Source organism: Ceratotherium simum, chromosome 13, assembly GCF_057802395.1.
Source record: "Ceratotherium simum simum isolate JZ-2026a chromosome 13, ASM5780239v1, whole genome shotgun sequence".
Lineage (NCBI taxonomy): Eukaryota > Metazoa > Chordata > Mammalia > Perissodactyla > Rhinocerotidae > Ceratotherium > Ceratotherium simum.
In genome coordinates, this window is record NC_141912.1 from 2,022,478 (window position 1) to 2,049,764 (window position 27,287).

Genomic DNA, 27,287 nt, shown 5'->3' on the forward strand with positions numbered 1-27,287 from the left:
TGCTGTGTACACTGCCTGCTTACACTGTGGGAGTAGTGCTATGTGAGACCAGATAGTTGTCAGTTTGGTTTCAAATGTAAATGCAAAGAAATTTCAAAACATTAAAAAAAGTCAATTTAACAATCCCAGAAGTCTCACCTCAGTAGGTGGGGAGGACTTTATTTAGTGGTAATAACCACCTCAATTAGACCAAGTATTGTTTCAAAAGTCTTTCATGTTTAAGCAATTACACCTCATCTCTCCTCAGAGAATAATACAGACAGGCAGCTCTGTGATCTCCAAGTTACATGTCATCTGTGAAGTATCACAGTCTACAAATGTAATAGTAAACCAGATGATGTCACTTTGTGCACAACCAGAAAGGCCACCTAGAACCTAGGTGAGTGGCCAACAATCTAACCATTTACACATAGACAAAATGGTATTGCGTAAAACCTGTAACACTCTGCTGAACTCTAACATGAGATCACTTCATCCCCTGCTTTCACAATGGACAGGTAAAATTTTTTTCAATAAATGAAGGTTATGATGTTCATCTAAAAAAACCACAGAGCACCTTTAATAGAGAGAAACAAATAAATATTGGGCTGTTTGATATTGATTTGCCTGTTTCTTGATATTTCTGTAGCAGTATGATTTTAACTTGCTATTCAGACTGGCAAATACTAACTTAGTGATTTTTAAAAAGATTATTTTATTTACATATATACACACACTTTCGAGAAGTGCTTTCTGCCTGCTGGGATTAAATAAAGCAAGTTCCAGTTATTTCATTTATATCATGCATTCTGCTATCCTCTAAAGTACTAAAATATCTATGAATTTGAATAATTTTAAAGGAAAATTCTCATTTACAGTGAACCTCTCACACTAATATTACTGTAATTCTATGCATTGAAAGACTACTTCGAATCCATTTTAATGGTTGTCTTATACCAAAGGCAGAATATGGACTTTACAGCCACGTTCCTTTGTCCCCAAAGGAAAATCTTGTTCTTGCTGTAATTTATAAGAAAAAATAAATATGCTCACTTATTTTGGAGGTGGAGGGAAGGTCATGGACCCATCCTGACAGGGTTCTGTGGACCAGTGTGTCACTAAAGTGAGAATTCAGCCCCAAATGATTAGGAGAGCCCTGAAATAACAACTCTTCTCTGGGCTTCTCTGACTTGGGTCTGACCTGCAGTAGACCAGAGTATCTAAGGCCTACATAGTTTCACATGGAGGTATTTAAATCAGATTTTTTTTCTCCTGTGTTTAGATAAATGTTTGCTAAAGCTCTGTGAAGGATGTACTGCAAAGTTAAAAGAAATATGTAAAGAAAAAGATCCTAGTCTTACAGATGACATTCATTTAGATTTGGTGACAACAACATTTGAGGCTGAAATTCTACAGCAGGGGTTCTCACCCTTAGCACTACTGACATTTTGGGCTGGATAACTCTTTGCTGTTGGGGCTGTTGTGCATTGTAGGATGTTTAGGAGCATCGCTGGCTGCTCCCCACCAGATGCTGGTAGCACCCCCTCACCTCCAGTTGTGACAACCAAAAATATCTCCAGATATTGTCACATGTCCTCTGGGAGGCAAAGTCATACTCTCCGCACCCTCATTCCTCTACTTTCAGTTGAGAACCACTATGCTCGAGTATTAACCTTATCTTCACAGCAATGAATAAAGAACAATCTGTAGAAAAAATGAACAAAGGGGAAAATTATCCAAAATTTTACTATGACTTAAGTAATTTTTATATGAATTATAGTTTTAAAAAATCTGAAGAATAATTTATGATATTAAGTACTGTTAGACATTTTAAGAAGCAAAACACTTGGCAGCTAAAAAAAAAACTCAAGTCTAAAAACTCAAAACCACAAGTTCATGAACCTTAAAATGTCACATTCTCTCAGTCAGGTGAATACTGTGTTTAGACTGATATATACGATTTCTTATGAAGCCCATATTTAGAGGAATGTGCTATGTCATCTAAAAATGGCTCAATATCTAAACAGTAGTGGTATACCATCCATTTGCGGTAGTCTTAAACTGTTCATTATGGATATACTTAAAGTACTTTATAACTTCTTATTTTCACATGATTTTTAATGTATTTTGTATTAGTTCTATTTCGTCTCATTGCCAACTTCTTGGTGACACTCAAGTTATTTGCTTCATATCACATTTATATTTAAATACTATAAAACTAATGTTTTTATTATGATTATTTCTGCTAAACATCTGAAAGGAATATTGCCTTTAACCAAATAATTAATGCCTTTTATAAAAGATAAGAGCGATTCAGATAAATTTCCAACTTCTGCACTTGCTTCATTCCATAATACAAGGACCAGCTCTGCCTCATGGGGTTGATTTCCTCCAGTTTCAACTCTAAAATTCACATACACACTATTTCTACAAATATGAACAACGTTTATGTCATTCCTCCCATCCCCTGGATTATTTCTAGCCTCAGTGTTGACATCTGTTAGTTTGTGACCTTGGACAACTCAATCTCATGCTGCTTCAGTTTCCTCATTGATGAAATAAATGGGATGGAATGACTTTAAATTCCTCTCTATCTCACAAATTCTCATGGTATTTGGGGAGAATACATCCAGGTGGATGTCAACTGTCTGTTCCCTAAAAGATCTTTCAAAGATATTATCTAATGGGTTAACATACATTTTTAAATTAAAAAGTTAGAAAAAACAGAAGTATGTATGAATTTCCACATACACATAAAGAAATGGGTAAGTTAAACAAGTTAGTCAAAATGTCTCTAAAAGTACCTTTAGAATATTAAATCACTATATCAAATGCAACAAAAACAGCTCATGGGTATAATATTTTTTACTATTATAATGCTTGGTCATGATGATGATGATGATAATGGCCAAACTACTCTGATTCCCTCAGCTGGCAAATGATAAAAAGTTCTTCTCGACTAAGAAAGAAATAGGAAATAAAATAAGCACATACATGCACCAGCCTCTAGAGAAAATAGTGAGTCCAGCAACTGAAGTGCTCCTGGAGGGAGAAGGCAGTGATGGAGTCTCTTTATAAGGCTCCATGATCATAGAGAAGGTAGCATAGTTACACATCGCACGTGAAAGAAAGCATCATTCAGGGGTCAGTCAAATATTGAAGGAGAAAGAAAAGGAGAAAACCTACTGAGAAGAGATAATACTTCATCCAGAGATGAGTAAAGATTCTATTCTTAAAAACTTAAAAAAAGAAGAAGAAGAAGAGTGGGAGGAGAATGGACAAAATAACACTGTCAACATGGACCGTGATTTCCTACTCAGGCTAAAGGTATCCAAGGAATGAAGCCAGTCATCACATGTGACTACTGTTAGTAAAGTAATGGTAACGAGGTAGGTTCACTTAGCCTAACTTTACTTCTTCAGTTGATTCTGGAAGTAGTAGACACTATATTGTCCAGACTGACCTAATGATCTACACATTAACGTGAGTCAATCTAAGAAAAATATCCTCATAAAAATACTAAAATTCTTAAACTTGACCTCCTTCTCCAAAACCAGTGGGACCCAAGTGAGAGTCAAAAGTAAACAGACCCCACCACTGTGAGCCGGCAGATACTTGAGCCCCACCTGCCAAAACAAGACAGCAGAGAACTTTCACCAAGTGCACTCCTGGTGCCAGCTTTCTTCTCAAGGACATAGACTCTGGGAATTCTCTCAGAAAACTACACCATTCTTTAGCTGTAGGAACCTAAGACAATAATTGTACACTCACATAAAAAATACAAAAGTCACATTTCCAAAAACAATGATCAATATTATGTGCATTTCACCCTTAATCATTTAATCATGGCTATAATGGCTATAATCACTTAATGATGGCTATAATCACCAAAGCCAAGAAATCAAGACGAGCTTAATTTAATCATTTGATTATTCTATCTTCTGAAACTAGAAGGTAGGATATCCCTCTTTTTTGTTCACTTTTAGTAATCATGCAAAATGTTTTCTTAATTTGCAATATAGTATTTTATTTACAATACATAAACGTTATTTATAATTTTTTAAAGGTCAGAAAATTTGTATTTGTGATACTTCAAAGTAATCTGCTGATATAAAAATAAAATATAATTAGCAAAATGGTTCAATTATCCAGGTGATGAATAGTAGGTGTTCCTGTTACTTTATTTTCTAAAGTAATAAACAATCAGAACTAGAAATATTACTGCTAGCTTTACTAATAGGCTTACTTCTAATGTTCTGGTTTGTAGAATAATCTTAAATTTAAGAGTAGATTTTATTACTGATAAACAATATATTTGAAAAGAAACTCTAATATCCTTATTCACAAGCTACTTTAAAGTAATTAAAAAATATCTCAGTATTTTTTCATAGTTTAACTTACATAGTTAATAGCTTTGTATCATCACAGTTTATTACCTGATCAGCTTTTCAAAGAAACTTAGCAACAAAAGCAAAACAATTTTTTGTACATGACACTTTCCTCACAGAAATTTAATAGTTCTAGACAATAAACACAGCCATTATTTCCTAAATAGAGAATATATAAATCCATATTTCCAAAAGAAAGGTGATACCATAGCCACATTTGTGGCAAACAGAACCCTGGATTTATGTACCTATAGATATAGAGATATGTAAAAAGAACAGTCAGCTAAAGAATTTCAGGTTTGGAGAAACAATACGAGAGGAAAAAGTTTTTCAGGTACATGTCCAGTTTTGTGCAAGTTATTCATAAAGCAACTACTCTTTTAGTCAGAAAAAGGATAGCAGGCAATTTTTTATTTTAAGAAGTTGAGTGCTCATGAATAAAAGTACTTTGTTAATATCTGTGAATATCATTATATAATACACAGTAGTAGTTATGCATGTAAGATATGATGATACACACTTTTTGTGCCTTTATGGACCTACAATTCAAGAATTTTAAGTACTATTCATTACTCATTTGTAGTAAACATTACTCAAGTGGGTTCACTTTATAAAAAGCAAACCTAAAGCATGAGCATATCAATCACCCTGCCCTAACTGAAAGAATGACTAGATGGCTGACTGAGGGAAACAGAGGCCAAGTCCTTGGATTACTAGCTTTATTCCCTAGATCGATGATTTTCAACTGTTAATTCTGTGCCAACCACAGGTGATCGCAAATATCTTTAGCGGTATTATACACTTCTCATAACAAAACAAAATAAGTATACTTAAAAAGAAAACCCCAAAGGGTTGCAATGGAGAAAAGACACATAATATAGTCAAAAACATAATGAAAAAGTGTCAAACTTTGGAGTGGGGGTTGTTGCGATGAACGATGCTACAGATCTTCAATCAGTTACTAGTTTATTTGGTTCCACACCTCAGTACTTCAGTAAAAGCATAGTAGAACCCCAGCTGCCAAAATACTTCAGGAATTCTGTTTATGGATGGGTTAACTATTGACCCTCTTTGACTTGAATGTTTATCAGAAATCTTTCTATATGACTGTCTTGTTACTTTGGAAGAAACCCATATAAAACACAGTTGAAAGTTTCTTGATGTTGAGGATCTAAATATTCTAAGCTGGGGCCAGCAAATGTTTTCTTAAAGGGCCAGAGAGTAAATATTTTAGGCTTTGCAGGCCACAGGACTCTACTGTGAAAGCAGCCATAGACAATATACAAACAGATGGGTGTGGCTGTTCTCCTACAAAAGCAGGCTGATAGGCTGGATTTGGCCCACAAGGCATAGCTGGCCAACCTCTGGTCTAGAATACCTTTATATTAAAAAATAGTTCTTCCATACTTTTTAAAGTCAAAAATTCTCATGGAATGTTATTCACACAGTCAAAACGTTAATTTTCGTTAATTACTTTTCGTTAGAGAAAAACTACACGTCCCAAAAAAGCTGCATAAGTTTTGGCTCTACTAATTGGGCGTTTGTGAAGATACACCCTAGATTAGACTGATGTTTACCCTTGCATCATCTAGAAAAAAAGTGCTCCCTGCGATAATAGGGCAAAAGAGAACTGACGTATAAATACACAGCGTACTTAAGAAAATAAACTCGGGCCGGCCCGGTGGCTTAGCGGTCAAGTGCACGCGCTCTGCTGCTGGCGGCCCGGGTTCGGATCCCAGGTGCGCACCGACGCACCGCTTCTCCGGCCATGCTGAGGCCGCGTCCCACATACAGCAATTAAAAGGATGTGCAACTACGACATACAACTATCTACTGGGGCTTTGGGGAAGAAAAAAAAGGAGGAGGATTGGCAGTAGATGTTAGCTCAGAGCCAGTCTTCCTCAGCAAAAAGAGGAGGATTAGCATGGATGTTAGCTCAGGGCTGATCTCCCTCACAAAAAAAAAAAAAAAAAAAAAGAAAAGAAACTCATTAAAGTACTACAGCAGTTACAGGTATACAAACTAAGATTAATTAAAAATGAATTTTATCTATTTATTAAAGTAAATTAGACTGAATCGTTACTTCAAAATAGCTTGTTATCTTCAATTACTACATGCATGGAATCAGTAAAACAACATTTATTTAAAACTATCCTATAATGCAAAGTGAAATAAGTCAGAGGGAGAAGGTCAAATACCGTATGATTTCCTTCATTAAGTAGTAGATAATAACAACAAAAAACAAACACATAGGGACAGAGATTGGATTGGTGGTTACCAGAGGGGAAGGGGGGAGGGAAGAGGGCAAAAGGGATAATTCGGTACATGTGTGTGGTGATGGGTTGTAATTAGTATTTGGGTGGTGAACATGATGTAATCTATGCAGAAATAGAAGTATAATGATGTACACCTGAAATTTACACAATGTTATAAACCAATGTTACTGCAATAAACAAAAAATTTAAAAAAAAAACTATCCTATAAATTCCTACTGTTCTCTAATTCAGACAGATCTAGCTTTCAAGTCAGTAAAGTTTTACTGAAACATGAAATATTCATGTTTGTTCATTTAAAAATAGTTATTGAATGCTTATGAGCAGATAGGTACTGTTTTACATGCTAGAGATTTAATAATAAAATACAGTCCTACCATTAAGGAATACTCAGCCTGGCAAAACATCCCCTCGGAAACTAACAATTAAGCACGACAAAACAACAACATTATTATCAGATTAATTTAATATGAAAATTAATTTTCAAGTTTCACAAAATGCTATAAGTATTAAGTATTAGATATCTTATCAAATAAGTCTTAAATCATTTCCACATATACCTCTATAATTTTTCATTATTTGATTATATAAATGAAATAAAAAATGAGATAGCATTGATTTCCAGATATATAATAAAACAAAACGAAGTGGTGTATGCTACAAGGTCAAGTATTTAACAGACATTTAAAAAAAGCCCTAGATGTAAAATATTATGTACAGAATAATCCTATTTGTATGTTTAAGATAAAGATACTTGGGATATTTCTGAAGGAATGTTAACAGTGGGCCTGAGGACAGGGCTGGGAGTCTGTGTGAGGGAGGGAGCTTTTACATTTCTCCTATACCCTCCTCTACTGTTTACTTTTCTTTTAAATAAAAAAGTATTACTTTTAAAATAAATTTTTCAAAAAGGAAAGTGATTAACATTGACAGACAAAAAATAGTTCTCATTACAAGATATGCAAATAGAGAATTATTTTGGGGGGGGGTTATATTTAAATTTATCTTTTCATTCTACAACTAAGAATGCTTTTCCCTATCCTAACCTGATCCAAAACAATTGACTTTTATTTATTTTTTTGCAAGTGGAAAAGTTGAGGGTTGAAAAGCACAGAAACCCAATGTGTATAAGTATGTTTGTGACTAACGAGGCAAGGACTATGGTTTACTGAACAGACTCCTTGAGCATACCAAATACTATAGGCAAGGACAACTAAGATCTTCCTTTTCCTTTCCCCTCTACTAAGGACACTCAGAACCACAAAATTAATTACAGAAATGTTTCTGGCTGCTTGTTAACTTGTGTTCCTTTTGGGCAACAGAGACGACAGGCTGGGTTCTTGTGCTTTAACAGCCCATCATGGGAATTTTTAACTTATGCAATTATAAAATAAAAATGTATTGACACTAAAGATACCTTTACAAATCTGTCACTTTAATCTTTCTTCATGACTTGTTGGTTTAATTATGTGGCTATATAGTCACATAAAATTTATTGAAAAAGTTATAAGTATTACTAATTGTTGGGGATGAAACACTTATAACATTGGACTTCTCACTTATTCTCAAGCTCAAAGGCTAAATAATAGTGAAATTTAATAAAACTTCTTAGAATTAGATTATATAGATAATTTCTACTTTGTAAAGAGTGCACATGTTTTGTAAAGATTTCTCATGCTTCAATAAATCAGAAATAATGCTAGGAGAACACATTTTCTTATTAAAACCTAATATTTGGAATAGGAGAATTAGCATGTTGCTAACAATGTCAACAACAGCTACGAAAAAGCAACAAGCCAATGCAAAGAAATATGGTTTTCTGAAAAAAACTGATAATAATTCTAAATATAAGAACTGATGGGCTGGCCCTGTGGCTTAGCGGTTAAGTGCGCGCGCTCCGCTGCTGGCGGCCCGGGTTCGGATCCCGGGCGCGCACCGACACACCGCTTCTCCGGCCATGCTGAGGCCGTGTCCCACATACAGCAACCAGAAGGCTGTGCAACTATGACATACAACTATCTACTGGGGCATTGGGGGAAAAAAATAAATAAATAAAAATTAAAAAAAAAAAAAAAAAAGAACTGATCTCAAATTTATTTTAAAATATACGCTAGCAGCATAGTAATTTCTGGACGTCTGTTTAAATGGAATGTAAAGAAAGAATATTGAATATCCAACTGATTCAAAATAAAAAATGTAAAGATTACACAAGTTGAGTCTATGTGAATAAGAGTGACTTCCGGAAACAAGTATTAGTTTACAATACAGTTGCTTGTTTACTATTATAAACCTTATTCCTTTCCATTCATATAGAAACTTCCTAACACTTAGGCTGAAAACATGCTTGATAAGACCTACCAATGAAAATGGTAAAATTGGAACACTGTTCAGTTTTTTCACGTTGAATAAAAAACACAACAAAGTTAATAAGTAAGGCTGAACTTACATTTCCTCATTTACCACTTCTTGATATTCACAATAGTTAACAATACATGTGAAATTTTTTTCAGTCTATATAGTATACATGCACAATAGACATACAACTTTTTTATTGTTATTAAAGTCTGAAATTCTCTTTTCCATTAATATATTTACTAACCTCTTCTAGGACTCTCATGATTGAAGAGAATGCCATTCACTGCAAAGAGATTATATGCCTCACGGAAGTTCACCACTATCCAATAGGCATAGAGTTTTGCTGCCCCTGTTGGAATAATTTTTTAAAAGCAAATAAAAGACAGTGAGAATTATAAAAAACAAGGTCTTTAATTATAAAAGACAGTGATTTTCACTCATCTTAAACAAGTAACAACTTGCAAAAGTTATAATTGGTAATGTATCAAGATAGAAAAAAACATGAATTAAAAGCCAAACACAAAATAAAGGTTCCTTTGCGAGTTAATCGTGTGTAGAAAGAAATATTTAAGAATTTCTTACTTTTGTAATGCAAACAGTTCTTTCTTTCGCAATCTATTTGATTCAAATATAGTGTGTGCAATATATCAAGCTGACCTTTCCTAGGTCTTATTCCCTTTTTCTTACTGTTAACGAATTAGAAAGTGGAAAATATAGGATCTTAATATTCTAGCTGCTTTCAAATTTTATCACTGAAGTCCTTTGTGAATACTCTTTTTACAAATACATTAGATACAATAGACGTTTTTTGTTTGTTTTTTTAAGGGTTTGAGCTCAGGGAGACTTCCCTCAGAAAAATAAAAAACACAAAACTTTATCACTTCAGCACAATCTCACAACAGCTCAGTAAAAAGAATCGTGTTGGGTCTAATTTTCCTTTTAAAGTGATCTGTATGGAAGGGTTGAATAAACACGGATGGTGAAGTGAGGTGGTAATTTCACCCTGGAGGCAATGGCAGCAAATACTTGTAGTTAGCAATGTATAAAGGTATGCTTCTCAACAAGTCTAGTCACTTTAGTCTACCTTAATGTTAATCTCACACCCAAATGACTTTAGCCATGAGACACGAACAGAATTAAAGCAGAAACACACACACACCCCATGCCCACAGAGAATGCAGCATATGTGCAAGGCTGCGCTCGTGCATTCTCACCATATGGTGACCGAGGATAAAAAGGAGTGGTCTCCTTCTGGGGTATTTCTTGCACTTTCCCATAAAGTTCACTTGTCGAGGCTTGGTAGAACTTCACAGAGTTGATAAGGCCACAGGTCTTAACTGCATCCAGAAGCCGTAAAGTGCCAACTCCATCAACATCTGCAGTATATTCAGCCAGGTCAAAAGAAATCTGGAAACGGCAAGTGAAGACAGTGCTACATTAATAGGTAACAGCAACACAGATGCTGACAGGGGTAACAAAGACTTTTTACAATGTCACGCACTTTGAAATGTTATGTTTGTGAGAAAATATTTTCTAATAGCAGAATAAGAGTATGGATATCATCTATTTCTAACATCAAATGGCTGGAAAATATCATAAGAAATACATATCAATTATCTATGGTAACGAAGAACACTTTAACCACACATATCACCTCCTAATTCTAGGCTGAAATCCCTAGGGGCAGTGTTTGCAAACCTCTGCTCCTCAGAAGAATCTGGGGCGTTCCTAAAAAATTTCAGACTGAACCAAGCCTAAGAAATCCACAATTTTAATGCGTCCCAGTTGATTTTTACACACAGAGAAGTTTGAGAACATGTGCTTTAGAACACAGTTGATTTTAAAAAGAAATATTTTATTTTCTATTTCTAATCAAGCTACATGAATGACTTTTTAGTATATTACATTATATATAATCTTTTAGTTATGAGACACACTGAATACAGCAAGGTGCTAATGCATATTGAGTTGAATGACTGCTAAGAAGAGAGTGTTAAAAAATAACTCAAGGGGCTGGCCCGGTGGCGTAGCAGTTAAGTTCTCGCATTCCGCTTCAGCGTCCTGGAGTTCGCCGGTTTGGATCCAGGGCACGGACCTACTCACTGCTCATAAAGCCATGCTGAGGCGGTATCCCACACAGAAGAGCTACAATTCTACAACTATGATACACAACTATGTGCTGGGGCTTTGGGGAGAAAAAAACAAAAGAAAAAGAGGAAGATCAGAAACAGATGTTAGCACAAGGCCAATCTTCCTCAAAAAAATAAATAAATAAAAATAAAAATATTTTGCAGTTCTTTAATGTATTCTTTAAAAGTAAATGTTACTGAAATGCTTTTTTCTTAAATTATTTGTAAACACAATAAACAAATTAACCTAATATTCAAATCTCCTAAAATTAAGGCAGAAAATCGTTGTCACCGGTTTATTCACAGGCCAAACACATTTGGGCAAAACACAAACATGCTTCCCTACTGCCTGGTGAACAACCTCAGTCTTCACTTGGAAAAACCTCTTTCTGGACTGAGTGAGGTTACTGGGCTTCATTGCTGCCCAGGCCGCAGTGTCCCCTGAGCAGAAGCTGCAGCCTTGTCCACGCACAGAGTGTTTAGGTAACTTAGGTGACTGCTCACCAGGGACCTGACTCAGACCACTAAACTCAGGTCATCTAGGCCTGTCAGTAAAGGTCAATGGCAGCCATGAGATAAAAACAGAAAAAAACGATGTTTCCCCCACAATCTTTCAAAGCCAAGAAAGCAAAATTTGGGGCTACTTTATTCTTTTTAACTAGCAGTTTATTGAGATAAAATTTACATACCATAAAATTCACCCTTTTAAAGTTTACTATTCCATGGTTTTTCATGTTATTCACAGCATTATGCAATCATCACTACCATCTACAGGCACACCTTGGAGATACTGCACATTCAGTTCCAGACCATGGCAATAAAGCAAATATCACAATAAAGCAAATCACAAATTTTTTTGTTTCCCACTGCATAGAAAAGTTATGTTTACACTCTACTGCAGTCTATTAAGTGTACAATAGCACTATGTCTAAAAAACAATGTACATACCTAATTAAAAAATACTTTATTGCTAAAAAATGCTAATCATCATCTGAGCCTTCAGCAAGTCATAATCTTTTTGCTGGAGGAGGGTCTGGCCTCGATGTTGATGGCTATTGACTGATGGGGTGGTGGTTGCTGAAGGGTGGGGTAGCTGTGATAATTTCTTAAAATAAGACAAATGAAGTCTGTCGCATTGATTGACTCTTCCTTTCACGAACAATTTCTCTGTAGCATGCAATGTTGTTTGAGAGCATTTACCCACAGAACTTCTTTCAAAATTGGAGTCAATCCTCTCAAACCCTGCTGCTGCTTTATCAACTAAGTTTGTGGAATATTCTAAATCCTTTCTTGTCATTTCAATAATCTTCATAGCATCTTTGCCAAGAGTAGATTCCATCTTAAGAAACCACTTTCTTTGCTCATCCATAAGAAGCAACTTCTCATCTGTTAAAAGTTTTACCATGAAATTGCAGCAATTCAGTCACATCTTCAGGCTCCACTTCTAACTCTAGTTGTCTCACTATTTCCTCCACATCTGTAGTTACATCCTCCACTGAAGTCTTGAACCCCTCAAAGTCATCCATGAGAGTTGGTATCAACTTCCTCCAAACTCCTGTAAATATTGATATTCTGACTTCTTCCCATAAATTATAAATGTTTATAATGGCATCTAGAATGGTGAACTCTTTCCAGAAGGTTTTAATTTACTTTGCCCAGATCCATCAGAGGAATCACTATCTATGGCAGCTATAGCCTTATGAAATGTATTTCTTAAATAATAAGATTCAGAAGTCGAAATTACTCTTTGATTCATGGACTGCAGGATGGATGTTGTGTTAGCAGCCATGAAAACAACATTAATCTCATTGCACATCTTCATCAGAGCTCTTGGGTGACAGGGTGCATTGTCAATGAGCAGTAATATTTTGAAGGGAATCTTTTTTTCTGAGCAGTAGGTCTTAACAGTGGGCTTAAAATATTCAGTAAACCATATTGTAAACAGATATGCTGTCATCTAGGCTTTGTTGTTCCATTTATAGAGCATATAGGCAGAGTAGATTCAGCATAATTCTTAAGGGCCCTAGGATTTTCAGAATGGTAAACGAGCACTGGCTTCAACTTAAAGTCACCAGCTGCATTAGCCTCTAATATGAGTCAGCCTGTCCTTTGAAGCTTTGAAGCCAGGCACTGACTTCTCCTCTCTAGCTATGGAAGTCCTAGATGGCATCTTCTTCCAATATAGGGCTGTTTCATCTACATTGAAAACCTGTTGTTTAGCGTAGTCACCTTCATTAATTATCCTAGCTAGATCTTCTGGAGAGGGGCAGAGATGGTGGAATGACCAGTAGGTGGAGCAGTCAGAACACACACAACATTTATCAATTAAGTTTGCTATCTCATATGCGTGCGGTTCATAGCGCCCCAAAACAATTACAACAGTAACATCACTGATCACAGATCACCATAACAAATATAATAATGATGAAAAAGTTTGAAATATTGTGGGAATTATCAAAATGTGACAGAGACACAAAGCGAGCAAAAGCTCTTGAAAAAATGGTGCCAATAGACTTGCTCAACACAGGATTGCCCCAAACCTTCCATTTCTATAAAACGCACTATCTGCGAAGCGCAATAAACGAAGTACAATAAAACAAGATACGCTTGTAATTCCAGAACGTTTTCATCCTCCCAAAACTCTGTACCCATTAGCAATCACTTCCCATCCCACCATCCCCACCTCTATAGCCATTAATCTACTTTCTGTCTCTATGCATTTAACTATTCCAGACATTTCATATAAATGGACTCATATAATATGTGGCCTTTTGTGACTGGCTTCTTCTGGCTATCATATTTTCATTTCTCTTGGATATATACCTAGTAGTAGAGTCACTTGGTAACACTATATTTAACATTTTGAGGAACTGCCAGGCTGTTCTCCTAAGTGGCTGTACCATTTCACATTCTCATCAGCAGTCAATGAGGGTTCCAATTTCTCCAAACCCTACCCAACACTTGTGATTTGTCTTCTTGATAACAGACATCCTAGTGGGCATGGTTTGTTTTTTCATTGAGATATAACGGACTTACAACATTTTATTAGTTTCAGGTGTAAAAAAAGATTCGATATATGTATATATTGCAAAATGATCACCACAAGTCTAGTTAACATCCATTACCACACACAGGTACAAAATTTTTCTTATGATGAGAACTTTTAAGATCTATTCTCTTAGCAACTTTCAAATATGCAAAACAGTATTAACTACAGTCACCACGCTGTACATTACATCCCCATGACATTTATTTTATAACTGGAAGTTTGTACCTTTTGACCCCCTTCATTCATTTCACCTACCCCCCATGCCCCGCTTCTGGTAACCACTAATCTGTTCTCGGTATCTACTAGCTCATTTTTTTTCAGATTCTACATATAAGTGAGATCATACGGTTTTTGTCTTTCTCTGACTTATTTCACTCACTATAATGCCTTCAAGGTCTAGCTATGTTGTCACAAACGGCAGGATTTCCTTCTTTTCTCACTGAATATTATTCCATTGTGCGTGTGTGTGTGTGTATATATATACATATATATATACCACATTTTCATATGTGTGTGTATATATTATACATACAAAATATACATATATATTTTCATATATGTGTGTATATATGTAATATTATACATATATATACCACATTTTCTTTATCCATTCATCCACAGACGGACACTTAGGTTGCTTCCATGTTTTGGCTATTGTAAATAATGCTGCAATGAACACGGAGATCCATATATCTTCTTGAGTTAGTGTTTTCATTTTCATTGGATAAATATCCAGAAGTGGAATTGCTGGATCACATGGTAGTTCTATTTTTTATTTTTTGAGGAACTTTCATACTGTTTTCCAGTGTGGCTGCACCAGTTTACATTCCCGCCAACAGTGCACAAGGATTCCCTTTGCTCTACATCCTCATTAACATTTGTTCTCTCTTGTCTTTTTGACAACAGCCATTCTAACAGATATGAGGTGATAATTCACTGTGGCTCTGCTTTGCATATCCCTGATGATGAGTCATGTTGAGCACCTTTTCACGTACCTGTTGTCCATCTGTATTTCCTCTTCCTCTTCGGGAAACCGTCTATTCAGATCGTCTGCCCATTTTTTAATCGAATTGTTTTTTTGCTATCGTGTTATATGAGTTCTTTATATATTTTGAATATAAACCCCTAATCACATATACGATTTGCAAATATTTTCTCCCATTCTGTAAGTTGCCTTTTCATTTTGTTGATGGTTTCCTTTGCTGTGCAGAAGATTTTTAGTTTAAGGTGGTCTTATTTATTTTTGTTTTTGCTGCCTTCGCTTTTGGCATCAAATCCAAAGAATCATCACGAAGACTGATGTCAAAGAGCTTACTGCCTATGTTTTCCTTTAGGAATTTAATGGTTTCAGGTCTTACCTTCAAGTCTTTAACTCAATCTGAGTTAATTTTTGTGTATGGTATAAGACAGGGGTTCAGTTTCATTCTTTTGCTCATGGTTGTCCACTTTTCCCAACACCATTTATTGAAGAGACCGTCCTTTCCCCATTGTATATTCTTGGTTCCTTTGTTGTAATTTAATTGAGCACTTATGTGCAGGTTTACTTCTGGACTCTCTATTCTGTTCCATTAATCTATGTGTCTGTTTTTGTGTGTGTGTGTGTGTGAAGAAGATCAGCCCTGAGCTAACATCCACGCTAATCCTCCTCTTTTTGCTGAGGAAAACCGGCTCTGAGCTAACATCTATTGCCAATCCTCCTCCCCCCGCCCCCAAAGCCCCAGTAGATAGTTGTACGTCATAGTTGCACATCCTTTGCACATCCTTCGAGTTGCTGTATGGGGGACGTGGCCTCAGCACGGCCGGACAAGCAGTGCGTTGGTGCGTACCCGGGATCGAACCCAGGTCACCAGTAGCGGAGCGCGCGCACTTAATCGCTAAGCCACGGGGCCGGACCCTATGTGTCTGTTTTTATGACAATACTGTAATGTTTTGATTACTACAACTTTTAATATAGTTTGAAATCAGCTTTGTTCTTCTTTCTCAAGATTGCGTTGGCTCCAGGCTTGTGGTTTCATACAAATTTCTCATTGTGGTTTTGATTTGCATTTCCCTGACGACTAACGATGCTGACTATCTTTTCATGTGCTTATGGCCATCTGTATATCTTACTTGGAAAGATGTCTATTCAGATCCTTTGGCTATTTTTAAGTTGGGTTATTTGTCTCTTCACTATTGAGTTGTAAAAGTTCTTTATATATTTGGGATAAAAATCTCTTATCAGATATATGACTTGTAATTTTCATCCCTTGTAAGGGTTGTCTTCTCACTTTCTTTTTTTCCCCTAGCTTTTCTGAGCTATAATTGACATACAGTATTGTGTAAGGTTAAGGTGTACAAACACTTTTCACTTTCTTAATGGTGTCCTATGAAGCAAGTAAGCCCAGTTCATCTAATTTTTCTTTTGTTGCTTGTGCTTTTGGTGTCATATCTTACAATGTTCTGCTTAACCCAAGAACATTAAGACTTATTTTTCTACATTTTATTCTAAGAGTTTTATTTCTTACATTTAGGTCTACAGACCAGTTTTAGTTAATTTTTATATATGGTGTGGGTTAGAGGTATGTATTAATTGTTTGCATATGGATGTCCAGCTGTCCAGCACCATTTGTTGAAAAGGCTATTCCTTCCCCATTGAATAGTCTTGGTACTGGGCCACTGTGTTCTCAGGAAAAGCTGCGGCCCCACGTTGAGGAGACAGTGCACTGAGCAGGCTTCAGGAGATGGGTGTGTCAGCGCTCTGGGACCACCTGGTGGTATCCCCTAAGCAGACCATTCAACCACTCTCCCTGGCCGTAGTTTTCTCACAGTACAACGCACAACTATACATTTATAGGACACTTGACAACTCAAAAGTGGCTTTGTTGGAGCTTTACAACAATTTTAGGAGAAATGGAAACCAGGTCCCAAGGTTCAGAGGGACTGACTTGATAAAAGTTACACAGAAGTCAGGAGCAGCAGAGCTGGGACTGCAAACAGGTCTCCGCTCCTGGAATGGTGCTCGCCATGAAAGCAGGGCTCAGACATTTCGGGGATACAGACTATGAGGATCTCATGAAAGCCTCAGACACACTGACAGAAATGCACATATGCGTGAGTGTGCACACACACACACACACACACACAGAATGCTGCCTATAGTTTCTAGGAATTCATGACTCACAGATGAAGAAACTCTGAACAAGATGATCTTTAAGATCCTTTCTAACACTAGTTATCTTTCAATATCTTAAATATTAAATATTTATGTAAATATTAAATATTTAAATGTTAAATATTTAAAAATCAAATCTAATATTATTTTCACTCTTTTTGAAGGGATTAGTCAAGTTTGAGGAGCAAAGAGAATGTTGTCTTTTTTCTTTCTTTGGTTATTTTTTAATTTATATACACACTATCTAAACAGCCACATGAAAAGAATTGCTAGTACTTTTTGAGTACTCAATATGGGGCAGACATTATTCAGAGCATTTTGTATGTATATAATTTAATCCTAAGAACAGGGAAGCACTAAAATGGAGCAGAGAGGCTGTAGTAAGTGGTGGAGCCACATGTTATACTCATGGTGAATGTTACATATGTTGCACACATTATACAATCATATGTTACATTCATGGTGAACCAAAAGTCCTCATATAAGTGCCTCAATCATTGGAACATAGGGTAAGAAGACTTTATACAACTTAAAAGCTTTTACTTATGCTAGGGAATCCAATTTAGATAATTAATAGGTCCTTATTCAGAGGACATAAATCATGGAAAACAATTAAAAGCACTCAGGCTGAAGAAAGTAAATGAGGCAGGGGGATGGGGACAGGAAGAGGATGGTTGCATGTGTGCAGAGTTTTAGATAACTCCATCAAAAATTAAGCATGTCTGATTCTCGAAATGCTGGGGAATAGGACTGGCTGATAAAATCTAATTGTTCACAAAGTGTTTTATAATATAGAGTAACAAATTATGTGACTTCCTTTTATAACAAGAAAAGAGAGAGCAAATAGTACTTTGTAGCTTGATAAATTCCTAATGGTTACAAGGGTGATTCTGAAATACACCAAAACATCAGGGGTCTGCAAAGTTACATACAGCCCCTAGGCCAAATCTGGCCTCAAGCCTGTTGTCGTAATAAAGTTTTATAGGAACACAAGCACATTCATTCATTTAGGTGTTCTCTATGATTGCTTTCGCGCTGTAACAGCAGAGTTGAGTAGCTGTGACACAGAATGGATTTTCCACAAAAATAAAAATATTTACTATCTGGTCTTTTATAGAAAAAGCTTTCTGACTCCTGAACTAAACCATAGTCATATTTCAGAGCCAAGACTGAGTAACTTTTAAAATTTTTATCATTATTTTTTCCATATTTTCTCAATACTGCAGGATGAATTATAGAATGTGTTTCCAATCACAAACAGAGCTACATTTTCAGAGGCATGGAGACTCAGTTAACAGTAGGAACTTATTTCACCTAATAAAAACAGAAAAATAACTAATTAAAAAAACTCAAGCCTACAAAATATCACCATACCTTCCCCTTCTAGAAACATTTTCTTCACTTGGCTTCCAGAACCCCACATTCTTCTAGTTCTCTTTCCACTTCACTGGCAGCAACTTTGCAGGCTCTTGTGCCATCTTGTCCTGCAATCTCTACTCCGACCCTGGGGCTCAGTGTTGGAGCTTTTCTCCTCCCCACTCACTTCCAGGTGTCTCACTGCGTCCAGGGCCTTGAACCAGCCTTGCCCTGAGCAGTAGCCTCACATTTCTTCCTGCCTACTTGGCATGCCTGATATCATCTCACATTGAGCTGGCCCAAAACAGAATTCTTGATGTTGTCACCAAAACTACTCTTCCCTTGACCCCTCCCTCTGCATAAATGACACCTATTCACCAACTGCTCAAAACAAAAACTTAGGAATCATAGCTCCTCCTGTCCTTCACAGTTCACAGAAATCTGAGCAATTATCACCACTTCCATCTCCAGCACCCTTATTTACGTAAGCTGCCATCACCTTTCACAGAAACTACTGCAATAGCCTCTCTCTCGTTCAACTACAGCCCTTCTCCCACCTGGCCCCCAGAAACTTCTCCCCTTCATCGCCTACCACTGTATTCTCTCACTAATGATCTGCCTCCCTGGCCATTCTGCTGTCCTCGGATTGGTGCCAGCTCCTGCCTCGAGCCTTTACACTTGTGTCCGCTCTGTGTACATGTTCTCTTCCTTCTTCGCGATCTCCCTTCCTCCCCATCTCTATTCAAATGTCACCCCTCAGACAGGCCTTCTTTGCCTTCCTCTCCATCCAAAAAACTCCAGTGCTTGTCATCCTCTCTTTTTATCCATGCATTCCCACTGCTTCATTTCTTCTTCATTTTAATATTTATTTTATCTGTTTACTTATTTATTATCTATCTCCTCCATAAAAATAAAAAATAAGAAAGTAAGTTCCCTGAGGGCAGGGATTTTAGCTTGTTCAGTCTCCCCTGAGCCCAAAACATTGTTTGGCCCAGTATTTGTTGAATGAATGAAGACAGTATGTAAACTAATGAGGAATTTAAATGTCAAATATCAAAATATCAAAATAAAAATACAAGAACTAGTAGAAAAGAAAACGGGTTAGCAGAATGATAAAAGAAGGTTGAAAATGTAATAGTACTGAAATAGGTAAAATTTCAAAGAGCAAGACAGATACAACTCTACATAAATTTCAAAACTTTAGCATAACAATTATGACAAACTAACAGTTATACTATAAAGATGTAGAATTTTGAGTAAAGAAAAATTAGATCATAATTAATAAAGTGAGTGTAGGAGCAATGTTACTGAAACATCCAGAGACCTTGTAGTGAGATATATTTATCTTAAGGCACTGTCAGGGCAGTCTCAGAGGAGAGTAGTAAAGCCTTGAAGAAGCAGAGAAAGATTTAAAGTCAAAGGAAACTAGTAAAATTTAAGTTCAAATATAAAACAAATTGCTCTTATCAACATTCAAAGATATAAACAGATAGATTTCCTAAAGGGCTGTGGGGGACTCAGATAAAAGGACTGAAGATTTGCATTGCAACTTTTCACAGCCTACAGATTGGCACGTTAAGTTCTAGAAGTGTTTTAATTATATCAGACTATTAGCACGGCAGGCCTGGGCTCACTGTGCTAGGCCTCACATCAAACAAAACAAATAATAATGATAATTCCGCCATCCTTAAAGCCCTTTCGCCTGTTCAAAGTCATTATTAATAAATGTTCCTTTTTATAACCACATGAAAATTGAGCATAGATGAAGGAGGACATTCTAACCAAGTAGAATAAGAAAAATATATTGATGACAACAACAATTAAAATGTTATTTATATTAGATTATTACAAGAGAACATGAACTGTCTCTGATTAGCACAGTGGTTGCCAAGTGATGGTTACTGGAGTGTTGCCATTTTTACCTATCAAAAATGGTCTCCAAAATGGAATACTTGAGGTCAGAAATTCCAGCCCTTGAACTTGAGATCTTGAATATTCCTTGAGAGATTGCTGATTAGAAACCACTCTGAAACTTTCCAGGTGAGGTTCACTGCCCCACTCATGGGGTTTTCTAGTATTCAAACTAATTCTTACCTTGATCCTAAATCTCTCATGCTGACTCCCGAGGACTAGTTCTCTTTCTCATAATGAGAACTCTCAGGGAACAAGTCTGCATCAAACCTTAGTTTAGAATCTAAATTTTGGAATCTAGAGTGAAGCAGATGGCTCTCAATCACCAGAGGGTGCGCAGTGCAAGCAGTTCATCAGAACTGCCCCACAGATTCTCCCTCGTACTTTCTCTTTACATACTGTACTCTTACCTCAAAATACTGACAAAAGAGTGCTCATTTTTAAAATTCTAAAACATACTAAAAGCAAAAGCTGAAGTGAATGAAAAAAGCAATACTCCTACTCTCTCTTCTTTTCTCTCTCTCTCACACACACACACACACATACACACACACACACACACTAGACTGTAGGCTTCATAGGGGCAGAGACCTTGACTATTTCTGCTGACTATTAAATTCCCTAAAATGGCACACAGGTCAAAATGCACCTGAAGTTTAAAAATGAAAAGCCATTTGAAGAAAAGTTGTATTTATTTATAACAAATTAAATGAAACATATACTTAATTATCCTATATATCTTAATAGAACTATTATCTTCTAAAGTATAAATAAATTGGAAAAAAGTATCTGAATAACAATTTTAGTAAGGAAAAAAATTTCAAACATAGCAGAAGAGAATTTCATGATAAACTGATGAATAAAGCCTAACTTCTTTCAGGCTTTTCACCTGAAATAAAAAGAAAAATATATGGAGTAATTTAAAGATAGGCAAAATTATTTGTAAAACATGTTGTTGCCTCTCCAGGCCCTGATGGGTCAATGATGTGGCCTCCAAGTCCCATATGACTTGGCCTCTCCAGCCACACTCTCCTCCTGGCTCCATGCCAGCCCCACTGGTCCCCCAGTGCTCCCAGCGAGCCCTACCTCATGGCACGGGTGTTTGCTCTTCCCTCTGCTCAGAACATCCTGCCCCCAAATACCTGCATGGCCCACTCCTTCATTTCTTTCCCCCAAGAGGCCCTCCGTGACCTTGCCATCTAGAACAAATAGTTCCCTTCACTCCATCCCCTCCCTCCGTGCTTCTCTTCAGAGTATTTGGCACACTGGACTCTAAGTGCTCATGTCTTCATTTGTTTAGCCAGCCGGGATCTTTGTTTTTATTTTTTTCTCATACTTCCTACCACTTAGAAGCGTGCCTGTCACATAGAAAGTGCTCAAGAAATATTACTTAAATAAATAAGATGGCATTAAGTCTGAAGTTTGGGCACGTAATTTCTCAATGACCTTATTATACAATTAATAATGAAGTGAACTTCTATATATGAAGCAAGTTCGATTTTTAAAATCTCAATGAATGAGCCAAAGTTTTCTGAATACAAATGTCACCTCAGAAAAAGAGAAGATTGTTGCTGCGAAAGAACTGTATGTGGGAAAAGACAACCAGAGACCAGAAGAAAACTTCCTCTGGCGTGGGACTGCACAGAGACAGAAGTGAGCTGGAAATGACTAAGCAGTGGCACTGTTGACTGCTCCTCATGACTTTGAATCTGCAAGTGAAAGTTATTCATCAATGAGAGTAACAATAAAACACTACTTTTCATCATAAACCAGTCTTTCCCAGTTAGCAGAAGCCCAGCAGAGCTCACATTTACTGAAGCAAATCTGTTTTAACACACCTGCAATAAGAGTAAGGCAGGTGTGGATCTAGAAGAACTGCAGCTCAGTGGGCAAGAAGGGCTTCCTCAAGGGGATCTAAGGAGGAGGGATCCCTGTTTAAGGACCACCTACTATGAGCAGCAGGGTGATGTGTCCATGTCCTGATTATAGGAAATACAAAGGAGACCCCTGTCCTGCTCTCCTGCCTTATGGGTATGGGTGTGAAGAGGCTACAAACTGGATGTAAAAGGGATTAAGAAAGGCATGATTGAGATGGTTACAAAGTATGTGTGTATGGTTAGGTGAGGGACAGAAACTTACAGGAGGGAGAGATGACAAGGATAGACCAAAGATAGGCTCGGGGAGGAAATGGCCAACATGAGGAAGTAGAGATGAGGGGATGTGAGGTATTCTAATGGATGGGTCAGCACGAGCAAAAAGAGAGACAAATGAACTGGCCATGTTTGGGAAATAAGGAGTCTCAGGTTTAGATGGATAAAAGTAAAGGAAACAGAAGGAACTAATTTTGTAAATATCAGTAAAGGCCATTCTGGAGTAGGCCTTATATGCCAGTCTACAGCTTGTTTAGCAGGCGCTGGGGAAACAACAGTGGTTCTAGAACAGAGGAACAAAGGGCATCATTTCACTGGGCCTTCTCACTGTGTACTACACCCCCAGTCTCAGCTCTCATAACCCCAGCCCAGCCAAGGCCCAGCTCAGAATCTTTTATTCCTCACATTCATAAACCCAATTTTATATGATTTTTTCCTCATTTTACTGCAATTATATTTTTGTTCAAAAACATTTATAATTATAACTTGGAACATCAAACGATCATAAGGTTATCACCCCACCAGAGTGATGAATTCTAGCCAGACTAAACACATGTGACATCTTTGTTAGCCTTTGTATGCTCAAGATAAACTAATATGTAGCTTCCATTAAGTTTTTTGAAATACTCGAAGTAGACTAAGGACTCCCATAGAGAATCAGAACTTTCATCATATAGGACAAGACAACAATCTCCAAATGCCCTGTGCTCCCTAACGACTCTGATGAGTCATTGCCATACCACACTGCTTTTGTCTATCTGTCCACCTCCCACACTGTGAGGCACCAGGGTTTTCCATCCCTCATCTCTATTGCTAAGTACACAGTAAAACATGGAAATATCTGTTGAATGGATAAATGACACATTGATTTTTTTCACAAGTTTACTTTTTACCCACAAAGGCAAATTGAAACTTTTACTAATCAGAGTAGAAAAAATATAGAGTGCTCTACTCTTAAGAGTTTTCTAAAGTTTTTGCTTTCTTTAAAAGCCACAGTTCTGTTCTGGAAGGTCAGGCATACTGTAATACCTTACCAACCTGCTAGCTCTTCCCATTTACTGATACCAAAAGGAAGATCAGCGGTCCTAAGGACATTCTTTCAGTTTGAGAATCTTCATTTCTGAATTGGTGGGTTTCTTCCCTCACTTCAGGAATGATACCTCCTTGATCACAATTCTTTGCCAGCTTCTGTATCCTCCAAGAATCTCTGGCCCCATTCCTCAAAACTGTTCTTGCTTTCTCAATTAAGATAGGCTACAACTCGAAACAAAGATAACAATTAAACTAAGTTTCGTGGTTTTATAGAAAATCTCAATTTAAAAATACTTTATGATGCCAAATATCATATATCAGCCACATCAGACATCTTTTGCCTGTCCGTTTTACAGAGGTATATCAGCTGGTGATATAAACAGAAAAACCTGTCATGATTTTTATATAAGAAAATGGCACCAGAAGTAACTATCAAATTTTTCTAGAGTGATACTCACAGAGATTCTTTATAAATGAGCAGAAATAACAAGTAAGCTGACCTAATGAAATTAATTACACTGGAATACTTAACCAAGGGTCCACAGGGTCCATGAATAGAATTCAAGGGGGCACATGGATTTGGATAAGAAAAATGTACATCCTCATTTTCACTAACTTCTATCTGAAATTTAAAATGTCCTTCAATTTTGAATATAAGCAATGATCCTCAGTAGTAATAGAACTACATGTGACTTTTTCATCAACGGAGATGATAGACATTTTTATACTGCAGCATAGTTGCTGCAGGGATCTTTAAGTATCATTTGTGCCCATCACTGCTTTGAAGTCGGAGTGGTTACTAGACCCATTCCAGCTCTTGTTCTATAATGAGTTGTGTCACATTATTATATCACAAACCTGGCTTTTAAATACTGTAATAATAACACATAAATATACAGTCAGCCATCTGCCTCTGTGGGTTCCACATCCAAGGATTGAGCCAACTGCAGATCGAAAGGCTTACAATGGTTGTGTCTGTCCTGAACATGTACAGATTTTTTTCTTGTCATTATTCCCTAAACAGTACAGTATAACAACTATTTACATAGCATTCACATTGTATTAGGTATTGTAAGTAATCTAGAAAACTATATAAGAGGATGTGCATAGGTTATATGCAAATGCTTTGCCATTTTATATAAGGGACTAGAGCATCCTCGGATTTTGGTATCCACTGGAGTCCTGGAACCAATCTTTCACGGATAGTGACAGATGACTGTAGTCAGTTTCCTTTGTAATCCTAAGTGTTTTGCTTTATACTTTTAAAAATTTTATTCTGAGAATATCCATAGATGTCATCAGATTGCTGAAGAAGTCCATGGCATAAGAAAAGTTAAGAATCTGCTCTATATCAAGTGGTAATAACAGAGCTTCAGTATTTTAGAATGTGTTTAAAGAAGAAAAGTCCCTAAATCTCTCTCAGAACTCGTATCCAGCTACAATGAGCTCTTATCAGCCATTCTGAGTTTGGATGGACATAATTTAAAGGCATTATTGTTACATCCTTAATTATTCTATGGTCTGAATCATTCAATAGGTTCCTGACCTCAATGACTAAGTATTAAAACTACACAAGTAAACTAAGGCATTCATGTGACACTGGAGTTGTCCATATAAATCAAAAAGTGAATAATCGAATTAGCTTTGAGATCTATTTCATAATTTTTATAACTTTAATCTTCTGAATTATTTTGAACACACATGTACAAAATGATCTAACACTCTCTAAGCTCTCTGTTGGCAGGGTGTGATTAACCAAAAGGGGTACTTAACCAAAAGCCTTAAAATATTAAACCAAAGGATTAAAAATATTTGTTGAAGATAATCCAGAGATGACTACAGGATTTAATTTTAGCTGCCAGTTACCATTCAGATTATAGTAATTTGGAGTGCTCTCTGTACAGACAAAATAATAAAAAGTTACTTCAGCTGTGTATAAGAGGACTGAAACACAGCAAACATCTTGCAGTCTTCATTATTTATTATAAAGTATAACTTTTATTTTACAAGTGCTCTAATTAGATTTCAAATGGCCACTACTATAACATTAAAGTAAGCAGTGAGCACTTAACTTTGCATCTAAATGGCTAATCATTCTTTAGTTAATAGACCATCTGAACAAAAAATATGAGAACTCACTGAAATGGTTGAGTCTGAGAAGCTACAACATGGCCTTAGGTAGCAATAATGGAGGCCTCGGTTATCCACATAGGAAGAGTTCATCAAGACAAGAGTAGAGCTAAAGCTTCTAGGCAGGACACATAACTCAGTTTAGGGAGCTTTAACTCCACTGGCAACTGGCATATCCAAGTGTTTGTGAGTAAGTCACAATGCAAGGCTGACCAAAGCAGCAATATGCTATGTGGGTAATAAACTGTTTTCCATCCTTCTTGCCTCCTTTTCTCTTGATTTACTCTTTCTTCCAAAAACAGCATATAGTGTATCAATTTTAGAAGGAATAATACAGAAAAAATATTTAAGCCATGGGAGAAATGTACAAAAGGCTTGTTTAAAAAAGTAACCCCTCACAAGAGACCTAGATGTTTTGTTGAAAATATTTTATTGAAAGCCCTGGAAAGAAGAACCAGGAGCTCAAAACAAACAAGAACTGTGTGGCAAACTGGCAAGCAAAACAGGGAAACATGTGCATTCATTAAACTGGGATAAAATTAAAATACAGTTATGCGTCACTTAATGATGGGGAGAAATTGGTTGTCAGGCAATTCCATCGTTGTGGGAACAACAGAGTGTACTTACACAAGCATGGATAGTATAGCCTACTACACACGTAGTCTACATGGTACTGATCTTTTGGGACCGCTGTTGTATATGTGGCCTGTCATTGACTGAAACGTTGTTATGCAGTGCATGACTGTACCGCTCAAGAAAGAATAAGGTCGGGTTCAAGGACAAGAATCCAAAGTCAAAAAAAAGTACAGCCAGACATAGAGAAGGCAGCTCAGGGATCCAGGTACAGAAGGAATGCAGAGGCATGAGAGACAGCTACAAGAATTTGCTCTCTGCTGGTTGTGGAAGACACAAGAGAGGTTCTGATTCTCAAACTACTATTTGAAGCAGGTAGGTAGGAACAGTGATGAATACCGAGCTGTTCAAGATCTAAAGACACAAACAAAAACGCGGGCAAATCACTAAGACTGATGGGCATTCAAGAAGTCATGAGTGATACTATAAAACAATATGTACTATGATGAAAACGCCAGCATACTGCAAATGTAACTAATCCATAAAAAGGTCCGTCACACTGGAGGAGAACTCAAATCACCAGGTTGCTTGATGTCATTTCCACAGTGAAAAATCTAGCAGTGTACGGTAATGGGCAGAATCAATGAATTGTTAAAAATATGTCATGGCAGAAAGCAAAGGTGGCTTTGTGAGAGTCAATCTTGCCTTCTTACTTGTGCAAAACTCTTTAAGGGATAAATATGCACATGGGAAGGAAGAGCAAGGGTGAAAGCAGCAAATATAATTCGCCTAGATGGTCAAAGTACTTGAC

General features: G+C 36.7%; 1 protein-coding gene across 2 annotated transcripts in view; it reads right to left on the bottom strand.

Moving 5' to 3' along the window:
- The window catches only part of GMDS (GDP-mannose 4,6-dehydratase), a 619,043-nt gene that overhangs the window by 333,544 nt on the left and 258,212 nt on the right, over positions 1–27,287 (bottom strand). For both annotated transcript variants that reach the window (XM_087437913.1, XM_087437914.1), the window contains exons 5-6: positions 10,210–10,402; positions 9,240–9,344 (exon numbers count right to left, since the gene is read on the bottom strand). In XM_087437913.1, the coding sequence (XP_087294039.1) occupies positions 9,240–9,344; positions 10,210–10,402 (298 nt within the window). The remainder of the gene's footprint in view (positions 1–9,239; positions 9,345–10,209; positions 10,403–27,287) is intronic.